At 41.6% G+C, this 16919-nt stretch overlaps 1 protein-coding gene across 24 annotated transcripts in view; it reads left to right on the forward strand.

Annotated features, from left to right (window-relative positions):
* Positions 1–16919, forward strand: part of pknox2 (pbx/knotted 1 homeobox 2) — a 462769-nt gene that overhangs the window by 424191 nt on the left and 21659 nt on the right. For 23 of the 24 annotated variants that reach the window (XM_072593094.1, XM_072593097.1, XM_072593102.1 and 20 more), the window contains one exon: positions 3976–4098. The exons of the other annotated variant lie outside the window; for it this stretch is intronic. In XM_072593094.1, coding sequence (XP_072449195.1) covers positions 3976–4098 — 123 coding nt within the window. The remainder of the gene's footprint in view (positions 1–3975; positions 4099–16919) is intronic. 24 annotated transcript variants of the gene reach the window in all.

The following is a 16919-nucleotide window of genomic DNA, read 5'->3' on the forward strand; positions in this document are numbered from 1 at the left end:
GACAGAGGGTGGTGGTGGAGGGTTGCTTTTCAGACTGGAGGCCTGTGACCAGTGGTGTGCCACAAGGGTCAGTGCTGGGTTCATTGCTTTTCATCATTTATATAAATGATTTGGATGTGAACATAGAGGGTGCAGTTAGTAAGTTCGTAGATGACACCAAAATTGGAGGTGTAGGGGACAGTGAAGAAGTTTACCTCAGATTACAACAGGATCTTGATCAGATGGGCCAATGGGCTGAGGAGTGGCGGATGGATTTTTATTTAGATAAGTGTGAAGTGCTGCATTTTGGAAAAGTAAATTAGAGCAGGACTTATACACTTAATGGTAAGGACCTGGGGAGTGTTGCTGAACAAAGAGACCTTGGAGTGCAGGTTCATAGCTCCTTGAAAGTGGAATCGCAGATAGTTAGGATAGTGAAGAAGGTGGCATGGACGAGTTGGACCGTAGGATCTATTTCCCTGCTGTACATCTCTATGACTCTATTATCTCTCATCCATTCTCAGCCCACATTTAGAATTGAAAAGTGTGGCGCTGGAAAAGCACAGTAGGTCAGATAGCATCCAAGGAGCAGGAGAGTAGACATTTCAGGGATAAGCCCTTCATCAAGAATATTTGGTCTTATGTCTGAAACATCAACTGTCCTGCTCCTCAGATGCTGCCTGACCTGCTGTGCTTTTCCAGCGCCACACTTTTCAACTCTGATTTTCCAGCATCTGCAATCCTCACTTTCTCATTCCAACCATTGGCAGGAATTGGCTGAAAGCAACATCAGATCCTGCTGTTAAATTCGGAAGGATCTGCAGGAAATCAGTACTTCCAGCTGCTAATTCTCACCATCCCCTACTCCTATCAGCCCCTCAGATATTATTGGATACTGAATGTCAATAGGCTACATTGGCATGACTGTATTGTCCTCTCACTCCTCTCCTTCCCCAGCCGTGGATACTGAGGGACAATGGGATAATGATACTGTCGCTCTGATAGTCATGAACTAACTCAGCCCCGACTAGGGTCACTACCTGTTCTGTGCGGTTCAGCTGATCAATGTCTTAACACCTTGGCCATTGGAGAACTACTCTCACTCCTTTGATGAGCAGAAATGAAGCTGGGGGTCACAATCCATTTTACATCCTCGCTCATGACTTAACAAATGTGGCAGCGTCTAGTAGCAGCGTAACATTCCTGTGCTGACATAATGTAAGTAGTTCACAAAGAATTTCCCCCAGCTGTAGGTGCTGTAGCCACCAGGTCTGTGTTTCCTCATTCCCATGGCAACCGTCATGCCTGTACAGCTTCCAACATTTTTATTTCTTCTTTTTCAGGAAGTTGGAGTTGTGGTGTCTGCAAAGATTAAAATTCCCCACATGTAGTTGATTAGAAATGATGCTTTTAATTTCGCTATTAGTGTTCATTATTGTGCAAACTCTGGTTGAGATTAGAATTTGATCTCAGTTTTACAAGTGTGCATGTGATAGTCTGATCTGCATAGTTCTGTCGGGGTGGTTTTTCATTGCTGTTGATATTCGTGTGTACAAATACTGCCTAACATTTTGTGAATACTATGCCCAGCAGTTTATGAAAACACTTTGTTTTCCATTTTAGGGCCCAGTGTCAGTGTCAAGTGCTTGCAGCATAAAGCTCTCTTCATTTTGCCTTTAGCATTATGCTTAGGTTACAATCACAAAGGAACTCTAGCTTCAGCATTGAGACTACCCCATTTCACATCACATCAGTCATCCACAATTTGGATTGTCAACTCAGGATAGATGTGTTTCTGGAGATAGATAAGTCCCTACCTATAACTGCTCCTTACATTCCCCCTCCTCTCCAAAATGGTAATTATTGGTCACGTGACCCATCCATCCTTGCAATGCACCACATTCCCAAATAGGCTTACAATAACCCAATTGGATGGAACTCGACTGTCAGTCAACCATTTTGGTCTATCACCAGTTTTTGGACATTATGACTCTTACAGAAGAGAAGGTTGAGAGGAGACATTCAAATCTATGAAGTCATCTGGACAGGGTAGATGCAAAGAAACTACTTCCACAAGTGGAAGGGTCAAGAAGCAAAGGTCACCTATTCAATAGCAACATGAGGGAAATCATTTTCATGCAGCAAGTGGCTAGGATCCGGAATGTACTGCCCAGAGTGTGGTCAGTGCCTGTTCAAAGGAGACTGTCATAGAGTCGTATAACACGGTGCTACTGGTCACTGCTGACCAAGCTTCCCAAACTGAACTAGGTCCACATGCCTGCGTTTGGCCATATCCCTCTAAACCTTTCCTATTCATGTACTTGTCCAAGTATCTTTTAAATGTTGTAACTGTACCTGCATCTACCACTTCCTTTGGTAGTTCATTCCACATACGAACCACCTCTGCATCAAAATGTTGCCCCTCAGGTCCCTTTTAAATCTTTCTCCTCTCACCTTAAAAATATGCCCCCTAGTTTTGAACTCCCCAATCCTAGGAGAAAAAAACTTTCTGTATACCTCTCATGATTTCATACACCTCTATAAAGTCACCTCTCTACCCACCGCCCCCCCCCCCCCCCCCTCCCCACCCACCCTCCCACCCTGCAGTGAAGAGTCCCATCCTATTTAGCCTCTCTTTATAATTCAAACTAGCGACATCCTGGTAAATCTTTTTTGAACCCTCTCCAATTTAATGATATCCTTCCTATAGCAGGGCAACCAGAACTGCTCCTTACATCTCCCCCCTCCCCCGCCGTCTCCAAAATGGTAACTATTGGTCACCTGACCCATCCATCCTTGCAATGCAGCAATACTCCAAACGTTTTCTCACAATGTCTTGTACAAGTTCAACATGACACCTCAACTCCCATACTCAGTGGTTTGAGCATTGAAGGCCAGGGAACTAAACACCTTCTTAATCACTCTGTCTACCTGTAATATAACTTCCAAAGCACTATGTACCTGAACCCTTAGGTCTCTCTATTTGACAACACTACCCAGGACCCTACCATTAAATATACAAGTCCCACCCTTGTTCACTTCATCAACCTTCAATAGCTCACATTTAGCCAAAGCTATAGATAATACACATGTCTCTGCTAGGGACCCCATTTTCCACAACCTCCTTGGATGCACTTGATCAGGCCTTGGAGATTTATCCACCATTATGTTTTTTTAAGTCCTCAAGCACCTCCTCTTCTGTATTGTGGACTGTTCCTCAGCCTCCATGTCTTTCTCCACAATGAAAACTGACATAAAATATCAAAATACAGTTGTATGATTTTCTGAGAAGGGAAAATGTGCAAGACCAGCTAGAAAAGGCAAGGGAGTCAACCTAGGTGACTTGCTCCATCAGTGGACCAGTATAGCCATGAGAGGCTGAAAGGCCTCCTTCTCTAATGTAACCATTCAGTGATTCTGGAGATCCCTGGAGGATTGGCCATTGAATAGCAAGGGAGGTCATGCACTTAACCTTTGCCAGATTTGAGTATCAGTTCATTTACATCAACCTGGGCTAGATGTGCATAACTTCTTTTAATTTGGCAATGAAGCTGGTGGCATGAGATAGAGGTCAGAGACTGGAGATCTTGGTGATAGGTATGACATTTTAACCCTAGAAATCAGCCGTGAATTGGTTCAGCCTTGAATCTCAGATTTCAGATCAAGCATGTGTCCAACCCACCCAGTCAGGTGAGTTACAATAGTATCATGCTAATGTCACTGGACTAGTAATCCCGAAGCCCAAGCCAACACTTTGGGGGCAGGTTGAAATTTGACAATGGCATTGTCTTTTAATTTGACTGAACCTGGACTTGCCTTCCCTGATGTGCCAGTTGGGGGGCCCAAACTGATGGACAGTTAATGCCACTGGAAAGGGGAGGTCACATGGGGGAGGTATGCATGTGTAATTGGAAGGAGAACAGGGCTTTCCTTAGCAGAACCTGGCTATTGTGATAAGTGCCTTTGTTACTCTCCTTTCTTTCTCTGCAAATATAGGTGAATCTGGAGCTGACCTCTCTCCTTCAGGATGGAGAGGACAAGAAGTCAAAGAGTAAACGTGGTGTCCTGCCCAAGCACGCCACTAACATCATGCGCTCCTGGCTCTTTCAGCATCTTGTGGTGAGTGAGCAAAGTCACTGTTCAGTTTGCGTGATGAGGGTTAACATGCTGCTCTCCTTTGAACAATGTTAGTACAATGTTTAGGAAGTGGAATTAAGCTAGCTGCATTGGCAAAATAACTGGAGTGTTGTTCAGAATTAGGGAAGCAGCATGTTCTCTATTCCAACTGTGGTAGTTCATGGAGGTCCCACCTCCTCACCTTACCTAACATTTGTGGAGTGGTCACCTTCAAACTACACACCACCACAAATGGAGAGAAATGCTTATGGTTCTTTATGGACTATAGCTCTTTACCATCTATGATAAGCTGTCTATGTTTTTCGACAAATCTATGTGTGTACGATTCAAAACACGTTACAATCAGCAAATTTCCCCAGATTATTTGTCTCGCATTTAGCGAACAGTGACTATGGTCTGATGGAAATTGGTAGCAAAGATTGGCGGACTATTTTCCAAAGTCAACTTGATGTAGGAATTTGTCATCAGCACAAATGCAAAGTGAATTAGCTTTAAATTTTGAAAGTGTTATTTGCCTTGTTAAAGATCGATAATAATGAACTCTTTCCACGTGGTTTACTAAATGAACCTTACCGTCTGGGTCAAATCTGATGCTAGTACATTGCACAGAAGAAATTTGTCATCATCAGAGAAGTGGTAGAAGTGACAAGTAGAGATGAGTTTTCAGGGTGAATTAGGCAGCAGCAATCACATTGGAAGTGATGGGAGAAGGTGAGTATGCTTATTCTGATTTAAAGTCACAGTAATCTAAAAAAAAAGAGTGATCTGCAAGATTGTGGTATAAGGGTTTATTGTCTTGGAACTAGAACTCTGCAAATCCAAACCATCTTTCAGATCCAAACAAAAAGAATTAAATTATACAAGGATTTATTTGGGAAATATGACGTCTTTCTTCATCTTATTAAACTCAACAATGAGTGAATTGGATTCATGCTGTTTTTAGAAAGCATAGAATTAACTTATTGTATGAAATTTCTGTATTTGCTAAATTTTATGAAGTCATTAACCTGCTTAAATGAAGCGGTCACCACCTCAATTTAAGGAGCAGATGAAGCACTTTCATACAAAAGCATTAATGTCACACTCCGAGTTTTGAATGCAGAGGTGTCGTTATATTGAATGTCGGTGTGTGTCATCTGTGGCTTTCATCCAGAATTTAAATCCGCAATCTACAATAATCACAAAAGACAAAAGGGCTTGTTGGGAAATAATCGTTACACAGAGGGCTGTAAGAGTGTGGAATCTATTGCAGAGTCCATAGATTCTTCTAACAGGGAACTAGTTGATAAAGAGAAAGACTATGATTGTGGCGAGTGAACAGGAGAGTGAAATTTCACCAAGATGCTCCTGCAGAATAGATGCTGTTTCTATGATATTCTGTTGTTAATAGACCTGTGGAGGTTTGCAGCACTAAATGGGAAGAATTGGCTTAATTTGTTTGTATTGGCTCTTTACTGAAATAATCCAAAACTAATTCCACTGCTGTTGCATGCAGATATATATAGAGTCCTGGAGATGGACAGCATCGAAACACACCCTTCAGTCCAACTTGTCCATGCGAATCAGATATCTGAAATTAATCTAGTCGTTTGCCAGTATTTGGCTCATGTCCTTCTAAACCCTTCCAATTCATATATCCATCCAGATGCCATTTAAATGTTGTAATTGTACGAGCCTCCACCACTTCCTCTGGCATCTTATTCCATACACACACCAACTTCTACGTGAAATGTTGCCCCTTCGGTCACTTTTACATCTTTCCCATCTCACCTTAAACCTATGCTGTCTAGTTTTAGACTCCTCCTCCACCACCCCACCCCCTCCTCCAGGGGAAAAGACCTTGACAATTTATCCTATCCATGGCCCTCATGATTTTAAAAACTTCTACAAGTCTTCTTTTATTTTAACTTGCCCCTTGAAAGATGATCTTAGTTTTTAATATCGCCTTGGAAAAAACTCCTCTAGACTTTCTGCATAAAGATATTTCTCATAATCTATCTCGATATTATCTGAATATTAACAGAGTTGGTACCTCTGTGTGATGGATAGTTGGTCTTTTGTTCCTGCCTAATGAATGGTTGATAATTGATCACTTTATCAACTGATATTTTTTGAGGGTCTTGCAGCCACTGTTTTGCTTCATTCTAAAAGGTTTGGGATGTACTTTGAAGAACTAATGTTGAAGATGTTTCATGACCACCTGTTAGTTTTACTTTCCCTTTTGGCCCCAATTAGAGATAATCTTAAACTCAAATATGTTATTTTAGATTAGATTACTTACAGTGTGGAAACAGGCCCTTCGGCCCAACAAGTCCACACCGCCCCGCCGAAGCGTAACCCACCCATACCCCTACATCTACATTTACCCCTTACCTAACACTATGGGCAATTTAGCATGGCCAATTCACCTGGCCTGCACATCTTTGGACTGTGGGAGGAAACCGGAGCACCCTGAGGAAACCCACGCAGACACGGGGAGAACGTGCAAACTCCACACAGTCAGTCGCCTGAGGCGGGAATTGAACCCGGGTCTCAGGCGCTGTGAGGCAGCAGTGCTAACCACTGTGCCACCGTGCCGCCCACAGCTGAAAATTGCCATGACATTGAGTAATTTGCAGTGCAAGAATAGGAAAAGGCAAGTTAAACCTTTAGCTGTTTGTATTTTGAGGTTGTATTTCTGGATGTGAAAATACTAAAATCAGAGGCTGTTACATCACAGAAACTGGCCATTCAGCAAATGCAGTCTATTCTGGTTTATTTGTGCAATCAGCCACCTTACCATGTCTCAGTTTCCTTCATGTTCCTCTTATGCCTTTTAATATTCCTCCTTTTCAAGTGACAATCTGACTTTAATTGGAAAGAATTTATGGAATTGGCTTTAACAACAGGGTAGCATTCCACATTCTAATCACTATCATGTTGAGAGTTCCTGTTTTTATTCCTACATCCAAACCCTTACCCCTTCAATCCCCACCGATCAGTAATTCAGTGCACTTAATTTTTGAATTATGGACACTGATTCTGTAATTGCTATTCTCTGTGGTAGTATATTTGATTAGTTGATGACTGAGAAAAATAGATTTATGTAGGTATGAAATAACTCTACAGAGACCAATATCCTGTCACTGACTCACCATTTATTTGCACATGAACAGTCCTTAACTATAGTGCTGCCCTCATACAGTGTCAGTATTCCTGACACTCACCTTTTTTATGTCAGCTAGGGCTCCCTGATTGCTCCAAATTAATGGCCACAATCAAAGAACTTGTATTGCATGATACCCAGCTGGCTAATCTCATTATAATCACTATAAGTTTATTTAATTGAGGATTCCTCAGTTTGTAGTTGGATATAATCTTTTCTGTGCATCATGTGCAGGTAAGTTAAAGGTTCCTTTATAAATAGGGGTATAATTTCACAACACAGCATTCTTCATTTATCTGTGTATTCTATGTAAATGAGTTACTTGTAAGATTGAATTTGAAGAAATTTATGTACTTTTGCAGCTTCATCGACAAGGAACTGGAGGGATGGGCAATGGGAGAAAGCTGTGGGGTCTGTCTGAATGGATAGACTAAGGGGGCAGACAACCTTTACCCTTTGTAATTATCCCATAATCTTGTGTTGCCACCGGGTCCTGTTCATTGTTAACAAATGATGACTTCATGTCCTCTTTTACTGATTTCTTTTGTTGCTGTACTGCTTTGCAATGTGGATGAAGACATAAACTCACAAAGTGCAAGTCAGAGATCCCACACTATGGGCCTGTGCTCCCTTAATTCCCAGTTGGAAATGCAAGATCATTTTATTCTTGTATCTCTCCTTAATCTTTATGATGCAATAGACACTCAGCAGATTGGCTGTGTAAATGTAGATCATAAGGAAGCATTTTATTTTTGGATCAGGATCATATGTTGAAACATTTTGCATATCTCAGAAATTCTATACAACGGATGTGGTTCGGCATATTGGAATTCTCCAGTTGGGATAGGTATGACTCTTGAGTGAAGAGTTCCAAGTTCTTTTCCATTAACTCATGCTATGTGCTTTACTCTGATACCATGAGCTGCTTACTTTAATCCAGTCTGCACAGCTGCAGTAAAGACACCAGCTGGTGCGATTCCAGTTCATAAAACCTCAGGGAAAATAAACAGCACAACGAAAAGGGTCTACAGTGAAAGTCATCTCGGCTCATGAATAACATCATCCGTGACTATGTTTGCTCCTGGCTTATACTCTGGAAACTTTACTTCAGGTGATAATTCCTTCCATCGCTTGGAAAGTTAGAAAGGCATTGCATTCCAACCTGACTAAAAAAAATGTCTGGGATATAAAGATTACTCGATCCTTGAACTTTGTGCTCAGCCCTCCATACCATTGTTACACTCTCTTCTGAATATCCAATATGAAAAAAGCTTTAAATTCTGTATCTCATTTCCCTCTTTCCTGGCAGATTGTTCCAAGTACTGACATTTGTAAATGAAATTTCTGCTGATATTTAGTCTACATTTGCACTGCATTTGTTTATATTTATAACACCAGTCCCTGATCCCATCTTGTTTTAACATGAGTTGATCTGTCATAGTTTATGAGCTAGACATGCATTAGAAGATTCGGTGGAGATTCTTGTGGTGCAGTGGTAATGTCCCTACCTCTGAGCCAGGAGGGAATGGTTCAAGTTCCGCCTGTTCCAGAGGTGTGTCATACTCAAGATTATAATCATCAATATTACAAAAGAATTAACTGCACTAAAATCTGCATTTTTAAATGTAATGAAATTTAAATGATGAATTAGTGTGAAAATTAAGCTTGTCATTGATTTAGTTAGACAGTTGAAAACTCAGTTTGAGAGGCCAGTTGACCAGCTCTCCCATCCTATTTTGATTGTCCCCAGTTCCATTTTATCATTCTGCTTGTACGGAGTCATAGCAGCATGGAAACAGACCTTTCGGTACAACCAGTCCATGCTGAATATAACCCCAAACTAAGCTAGTCCCACCTGCCTGCTCCTGGCCCAGAACCCTCCAAACATTGCTTCTTCATTTACCTATCCAAGTGTCTTTTAATCATTGTGGTTGTATCCATCAATCCAACACCTCCTTTTTGAACTCATTCACTATTTATAGAAACATAGAAGATAGGAGCAGGAGGAGGCAGCACTTGTTCTGCCTACTTTTTGCTTTCCTCAAAGGTGGCAGTTCAGCTGTTTGTAATGAAGAGACCTTTGGATGTGGTGTCATAGGATTAACGTATGCCTTGGCAACTTAGTAGTCAGCTGATGAAGACCCATTATGTTAGGTAGCAAGGTATGGAAGAGAGGTTATTTAAATCCCCACCCTGTTATAGGAAGGATGTTATCAAGCTGGATGAGGCTTTAGAAGAGATTTACCAGGATGTTACCAGAAGGTTTGAGTTGTAAAGAAAAGTTGGATAGGCTGAAACCTTTTTTTACTAGACCATACGAGAGGTGACCTCATAGAGGTTTATAAAATCCTGAGCTGGTTGGATAGGGTTAATGGTAGGTGTCCTTTCCCTAGGATGGGGAATTTCAAGACAAGGGGACATAATTTTAAGATGAGAAGAGAGACAGGTTTAAAAAGGAAATAAGGGTGGTTCACGTGTGGAATACATTTCTTGAGGAAGTGGTGGAGGGCACAGTTATAATGCTTGAAAGGTACTTAGGTAATGTTTCGAGGGATATGGGCTGGGGTAGGCAGGTGGGACTAGTTTAGTTTGGGATTATGTTCAGCATGGACTGATTGGACCAAAAGGTCTGTTTTTGTGCTCTATGACTGTATGGCTCTAAAACTCATGTACAAATGGTACTCCTAATATTTGGTTAAAATTTAGTCTCAGAAACTCAGTTTTTATGTGAGTATTACGTCTGTGTCATTGACTTTGTTAAAAATTATTCCATGTGCGTTGTCCTCGGCTTGAGGAAAGTTTTGACTTTTATCCTAACATTTGTCCTTCTCCTACTGTATACGCTAATTACATGAGTAATAAATGCCTTAATTGGTCATTCTTTATGCTTCCTTATTTGTTCTTGACTTTGTGCAGAACAGTTGGTGTCAGCAGTCTAACAGCCATGCCAGCTCCAAACGCCCTACATTAGCTTGGTTCATCAACGAGGTGCCTTTACCAGTTACAGTTGTAGCTGAACTATCCAATGAAGTAGAAACAAACATTATTTGACATTCCACATGATCCTGGTTTGATTCTGTGTTCAAATTTACTACTCTGACAAGATCAATTCCACCATTCCTATCCCTTTTCAATGACTACAATTCCAACTTCTCAGCAATGCCCTACATCCATCAATCCTCTTTCAACTGAACATAGTTTTATGTATGGCTGGGAAATCCTACCCAGACATTTAATTCACTGCCCTGCATGTTGCTCAGGTGTAAACTGGGTTTTAGATCACACTTAATTGGTTTCCCACAAAGGAGCAACATTCCTGAAGCATGAGATGTGAATTCTTAAGCTGTGCTTTTGACACCTGGAATAATTGTCAGGTTGGTTGCTACGGGTAACAGTTTGTTCTTTATTATTGTAAATTGATTTCAGATTTATTAGAATGGAGAAAAAAAAATGACTTGCATTTATATAGCATCCTTTCATGTCTTTCAGATGTCTTGAGGTAGCTTAGAGCTAATTCATTCAGTAGTTTTAAACTGTAGACATGGTTATGATGTAGGAAATGTTGCTGGCAAGTGCACAGCAAAAACCCTGCACACAGCGGTATTTCAGTGACAAGATAATCTTTGGTGATGTTGCTTCAAGGGTAATTATTGCGCAGGACGCTGTGAAGAGCTCCCCTTCCCTTTGAAATTGCACACTGGGATCTTTTCACCAATCTGAAAGGGAAGGCAGTTTAATGTCTCTTCCAAAAGACCGCATCTGCCACACTGTAATACTTCCTCATTTCTGTAATGGTGTCTCAGCCTGGACCTTGTGCTCAACACTCTGACTTGCAACTTGAAACTCGTCTGATTCAATGGGAGCATGCTAGCACCGAGCTACAACCAACACCTAAGAAATCATTTATATTCGGGTAAGGATTGCTTGTTGCTGCCACATTTAGCCTTAAATCGAGATATAAAGGGACTGGCTCTCGTGCAGTGCACTGCATGAGAAAGGATAGTTTTAACTCCAGTTTCTGGTGGGAATGTCAATGTAAAATGGTGTGTAGTCAGATATATTATCTCCCTTGTAATCCTGAGGCCACTGACTCTCACTGGGATACAGCCTGAAGTTTAGACCGGTCCTGTTATTTCACATAGTATATGTCTGAATCCCTATCACATCAACTCCAGGACACCAATGTTAATTATAGTATTAATGAGCTGGTGGATCAAATTGGTTGTGATTTCTTTAAATGGTGAGCAACCTGAAGAGGCCAAATGGCCTATTCTTCCTCATTTGTATATATATATATGAATAGGAATTGTTTGTGTGCATGAATCTTCAAATTTCCTTGATCTATATGAGGCATTTCTACGCAGGAACAATGCACTTGCCAAATGGGGAAGCAGACCATTTGTCTATTGTGCCAAATAATTAAAATAGACGGTGACTGTCCTTAGAGTCAGTCAGGCAGCTGCCTTGAACGAGTTGTGACAGGTGCAGATTCCTCCACCCTTTGGATCAAAGTTATCTCCAGGTTCCACATTGTCCTAGCCTGAATGCCTGTATTTCTCAGTTTTTGTATTAACCCGCAACTCGTGCCCAGTTTTGCTCGTGTCAGCCTCCACCTGCTCCCTTAAGCCTATTCTCAACAAATTGTTCACTAGCTAGCTTCCCTTTCTGGCCTCTCATTAGCTGATGTTATTAACTGTTTCCACTGCCGGGATAGTGTTTCTGTCTCTTTCAAAGCTACCATCCTGTCCTTATAGGTGCCACCCTCGGCCCACTGACATTCCAAGCTGTTCCTTCACTTCCAATCTCTCTTTCCTCCACCAGGAAAGGAACAACAATTTGATCTTTCTCACAACCACATGCTTAAATCTCTCCAATCAAACTGCCTGTCATCAGGTCAACCGTCTATACCTACAGCTTCTACATTCAAATGTTATCCAACTCCATATCATCTCAGGTCATCTGTTCTGTTGTCACTTTTACACCTGAATATGTCAGGCCTATTCTGACTGGCTTCTACTTTTTCATCTCTGTAGCCTGAGCTCCTCTAAAATGCTGCTATACATATTCTAACTCACAGCAGGTCCTCTTTACCTATCTCCCCGTGTTAGTGGTCATACGTCAATTCTTCATAAAACAAGATCACAGAATCCCTACACTGTGGGAGCAGGCCATTCAGGGTAAAAACAATGACTGCAGATGCTGAAAACCAAATACTGGATTAGTGGTGCTGGAAGAGCACAGCAGTTCAGGCAGCATCCAACGAGCAGCGAAATCAGCCTATCAAATCTGCAATTACCCTCCAAAGAGCATCCCATTCAGACCCACCCCCCCTACCTTATCCTGCTGACCCTGCATTTCCCATGGCTAATCCACTAGCCTGCACATCCCTGAACAATATGGCCAATTTAGCATGGCCAGACCACCTAAACTGCGCATGTTCGGACTGTGGGAGGAAATCTGAGCACCTGGAGGAAACCCACAGGGAGAACTTGCAAACACCAGTCGCCCAAGGACAGAATCGAACCCAGGTCCCTGATCCTTTGAGGCAACAGTGCTAACCACTGAGCCACAATGGAGAACTGTGACTTACTAAATTTCTTTACAACTCGTTCCCCTGTTAAGATTCTCTTGAAAGCCGTCCAATTGGTAATCTGTCCTCACACCTCTTTTTGAGACTCAGTGACAAATTTTATTTGCTAATGCCTTCGGTGTCTTACTATGTTAAAGAAGCTATAAATCTTTGTTGTAATTAGAACAGTGTTAGTGTAAATTGTTGGCTTTTCAAATAATCTTTGACCTAACTCAGGAGGTTTGAATCAATGAAGGCAAAATATTGCAAATGCTGGACATCTGAAACAAACAGAATGCTGCTGAAACTCAACAGCTCTGTGGAGAGGGAAGTGGAATTAATATTTCAATTTCTGAACCAGGGTCATATTGGACTCAAAATATTAATTCTGTTACAGTCCCCACAGATGTTACCAGATCTGCTGCATTTCTGATGGTTTGTACCAGGGCAGGGCTGAAAATGACACCGGGAAGTTGCTTCATAAAGCGGTTTTCCAACATAGACGAGCCAATAAGATCTTGTGGCAGTGAGTGGGACTGCTGTATAAGCTGTTAAACACAGCATTAAGACTAGTTTAATCACTGTGTACAATTTTCATTGAAAGCACATCTGCCTGTTATTTAGGAGATAGCCTTCAAAAGAACACTTAAAAAAAGTTTTAAAGACTTACAGCCTTCTGAGAGAAAACACTGCATTTCATTTCTATTTTAAATGCTGGCCCCTGATTTATAAACAGTGTGACCTCATTTTAATTTCTCTCATAAGAGAAAACATCCTCCCAAATCTGCCCTGTCTAGACCCTTCAGGATCTTATAGGATTCAATCTTGCACTCGTCAGGACATTTCACAAGAATACAAAATCACATGGAAATCCAGAATTAATGTTGTATGAGAGTCTGGTCCAGGACTGTTGACAGCTGGTTGCATGCTTCCATGATAAATAAAGTCAATATTGCATCTGAGGATGAGGAAGATCAACAGATTGTTGCAAAAGAGGAGGGCTGCTGTCCTTTTTTGCTCATTGGAAATAAATATCATCTCACAAATTGTGGAGATACGCAGGACAGATTGGTTTTTGTGTCAGTTTTCCTCCATCTATTTGTCTACTGCATTCTCACAAGAGCTGGGTTGTGGGACAAAGGCTTGCTTTGCTGAGTTTTTATTGCAATCTCTGTGAGAAATGTAATACTTGTCAGAACATCCGTAAGCGACAGGATCTAGGAAGATAAACGACGGTGGAGTGAGCTGCTTTGTTAAAAGTTTGTATGCCTTTTGATCCCAAAAGGGTGAGGTTTAAGGCTCGGAGACCTGACGGCAAGTGATATATGAGGTTAGAGAGCTGCTTGACAGATTCTCCTATACATTACTTCAGGCCCCAATTAACACTGATTCATGCAATTAGAAGACTTCATGGGGCTTGTGATGCAGGCTCGGCTGCACATCCTAATGAGGCCCTGAAGGGGGTTAATGATGATGTTGCCCATGAACTGTTGAAAACAAGAGCCTAAGCAATTTGTACTGCATTAGATATTTTTAATAGTCTTATGTTTCTGGCACTATTTGTACATTTATGACACCAAGTAGACCAGACTAAGCATTTTTCTATGACTGTTTAGGACAACTAAGGATGTTGGCTAACAATTAGGTCCTGGCAACAAATTAATTTTTGATTTAATTAGATGTTATGAAATTTGCTCGGTCCTGATTTGAATTGTGGGTGCACCTTAATGTTTGACTGAAAAACACTCCAGATAAATTGAAACAAGCTGTTGCTGTTGGCTGCTGGGTTGTAATTCCTTTTGCCAAGCCTCTGCCCACCAATTATTGATGGGAGTTGTGACACAATGATCGCGTATGCTCAGAACATGAAAAACAAAGCAAGACAAGAAAGGAACAAAATTATTAATGTTTTTAGCCTCCACAATTCATGCCAAGCTAGTGGGTCTTAAGGATATGCAAATGGAAACAAGTCCCATGTTAACACTAGCATGTTGACAGGGGTAGGGGTGAAACAATAGAAGATAGCTATAAGAATACACCAGTTTGTGCCAGGTTGCATGTAATATTGGAGAGCTAGCTTAATGAAAAGAATTTTAGGTCAATCGGAAGGTGGTGCATTGATTGCAACCACAAAATTTGGAGATATATTGAATCTGCACCAATATAGAAAATTTCTTTGCTGTAGTCCATAAAATGTTCCATTGTGACCTTGATAAATTTACCTGTTCCAACTGTCCCATGGTACATGGATCTTATCGTGAACTTAAGACAAGAGGGGATTGCATTGAAATGTACGAAAATCTTCACAGGCTGGACTCGGGATGATGATGATGCAGCTGATGAAGGGGACTAGAACAAGGACCCCTCTGTGCCACTTCAGCAGTTTTAAATCACACTGTTTTAAAATCCAAATAAAAGCAATCTTGTCATCAGCATCTGCACACCGTCTCAAAACCAAGACAAAGGTCATGGTTTACTGGGCAGCAGCGATCCCTGCACTCCTGACTAACAGCCATCAAAGCAGTCCTCAGATCCACCAAACATGACTAAGGTTAAGCACAGGGTATCACACAAATCAACCAAGTGTATCTCATCCACATCAAACTTTTCTGGCCAATTACTAACAGAGATGCATGTTCTTTAGCAAGTTCTGATCCTATAGATTTTCCTTCTCGCTTCTATTTTCTCCTCACCTTTCCAGAAGGCCCTGGGATTTGTTCTTCCAGATCCCCAGTCTAAGTCGTTATCTTATATCAATGTATCTCTCTTCCTCTTTTTCTCCCTATTAACTTCTACCCTGAAAGGACCAAGGTCTAAAACTCACTGTGGTAGATGAATTCCAACAAACGTAAGAACAGGGAGCAGGAGTAGGCTATCTGGTCCCTCAAGGTAAAAACAATGACTGCAGATGCTGAAAATCAAATACTGGATTAGTGGTGCTGGAAGAGCACAGTAGTTCAGGCAGCATCCAACGAGCAGCGAAATCAACGTTTCGGGCAAAAGCCCTTCATCGGGAATAAAGGCAGTGAGCCTGAAGCGTGGAGAGATAAGCTAGAGGAGGATGGGGGTGGGGAGAGAGTAGCATAGAGTACAATGGGTGAGTGGGGGAGGAGATGAAGGTGATAGGTCAAGGAGGAGAGGGTGGAGTGGATAGGTGGAAAAGGAGATAGGCAGGTGGGACAAGCCTGCTCCACCATTCAGTAAGATTGTGGCTGATCTTTTCACGCACTCAGCTTCACTTACCTGCCAGCTCACAATAACCCTTAATTCCTTCACTGTTCAAAAATCTATCTTCATCTTAAACTATTCAACAAGATAGCGTCAACTGTTTTACTGGGCAGGGAATTCCACAGATTCACAGCCCTTTGATTGAAGAAGTTCTTGTCAACTCAGTCCTAAATCTGCTTCCAGTTAAGTTGAGGCTCTGTCCCCTAGTTCTAGTTTCACCCGTAAGTGGAAACAATCTCCCTTCTTCTATCTTATCTATTCCCTTCAAAATTTTACATGCTTCTCTAAAATCTCCCCTTGTTCTTTTAAATTCCAATGTGTATATCCCAGTTTACTCAACCTCTGATACGCCAACCCTCTCAATTCCAGAATCAACCCAGTGAACCTGTCTGCATCCCCTCCAGTGCCAGTACATCCTTTCTCAAGTAAGGGGACCAGTACTGTGCACAGTACTCCAGGTGTGGCCTCACCAGTACCCTATACAGTTGCATAACCTCCTTATTTTTAAACTCCATCCCTCTCACAATGAAGGATAATATTCTATTTGCTTTCTTAATTACCTGCTGCACCTGCAAACCAACTTTTTTTGATTCAACAACACTCAAGATGCCTGACGTTGTCACAGCAAAGCAGTCCACTTGAGCGGGACTTCAATCACCAGTCTAAACATTTACTCCTGCACCAGCAGCACATGGGTATTCCATCTGCGAGATAGGCTGTTACAATTTGCCCCTGATCTCTCTTGAACAGGTTTCAAACCTGCACCTTCTACCACACGGAAGAGTGAGGGAAGCAGGTAACCAGAATGGTAACCACCGTCCCAATGGAGAAATATATCACCGATCCTTCACTAGCCCTGGA

Source organism: Chiloscyllium punctatum, chromosome 23 (genome assembly GCF_047496795.1).
Source record: "Chiloscyllium punctatum isolate Juve2018m chromosome 23, sChiPun1.3, whole genome shotgun sequence".
Classification (NCBI taxonomy): Eukaryota; Metazoa; Chordata; class Chondrichthyes; order Orectolobiformes; family Hemiscylliidae; genus Chiloscyllium; species Chiloscyllium punctatum.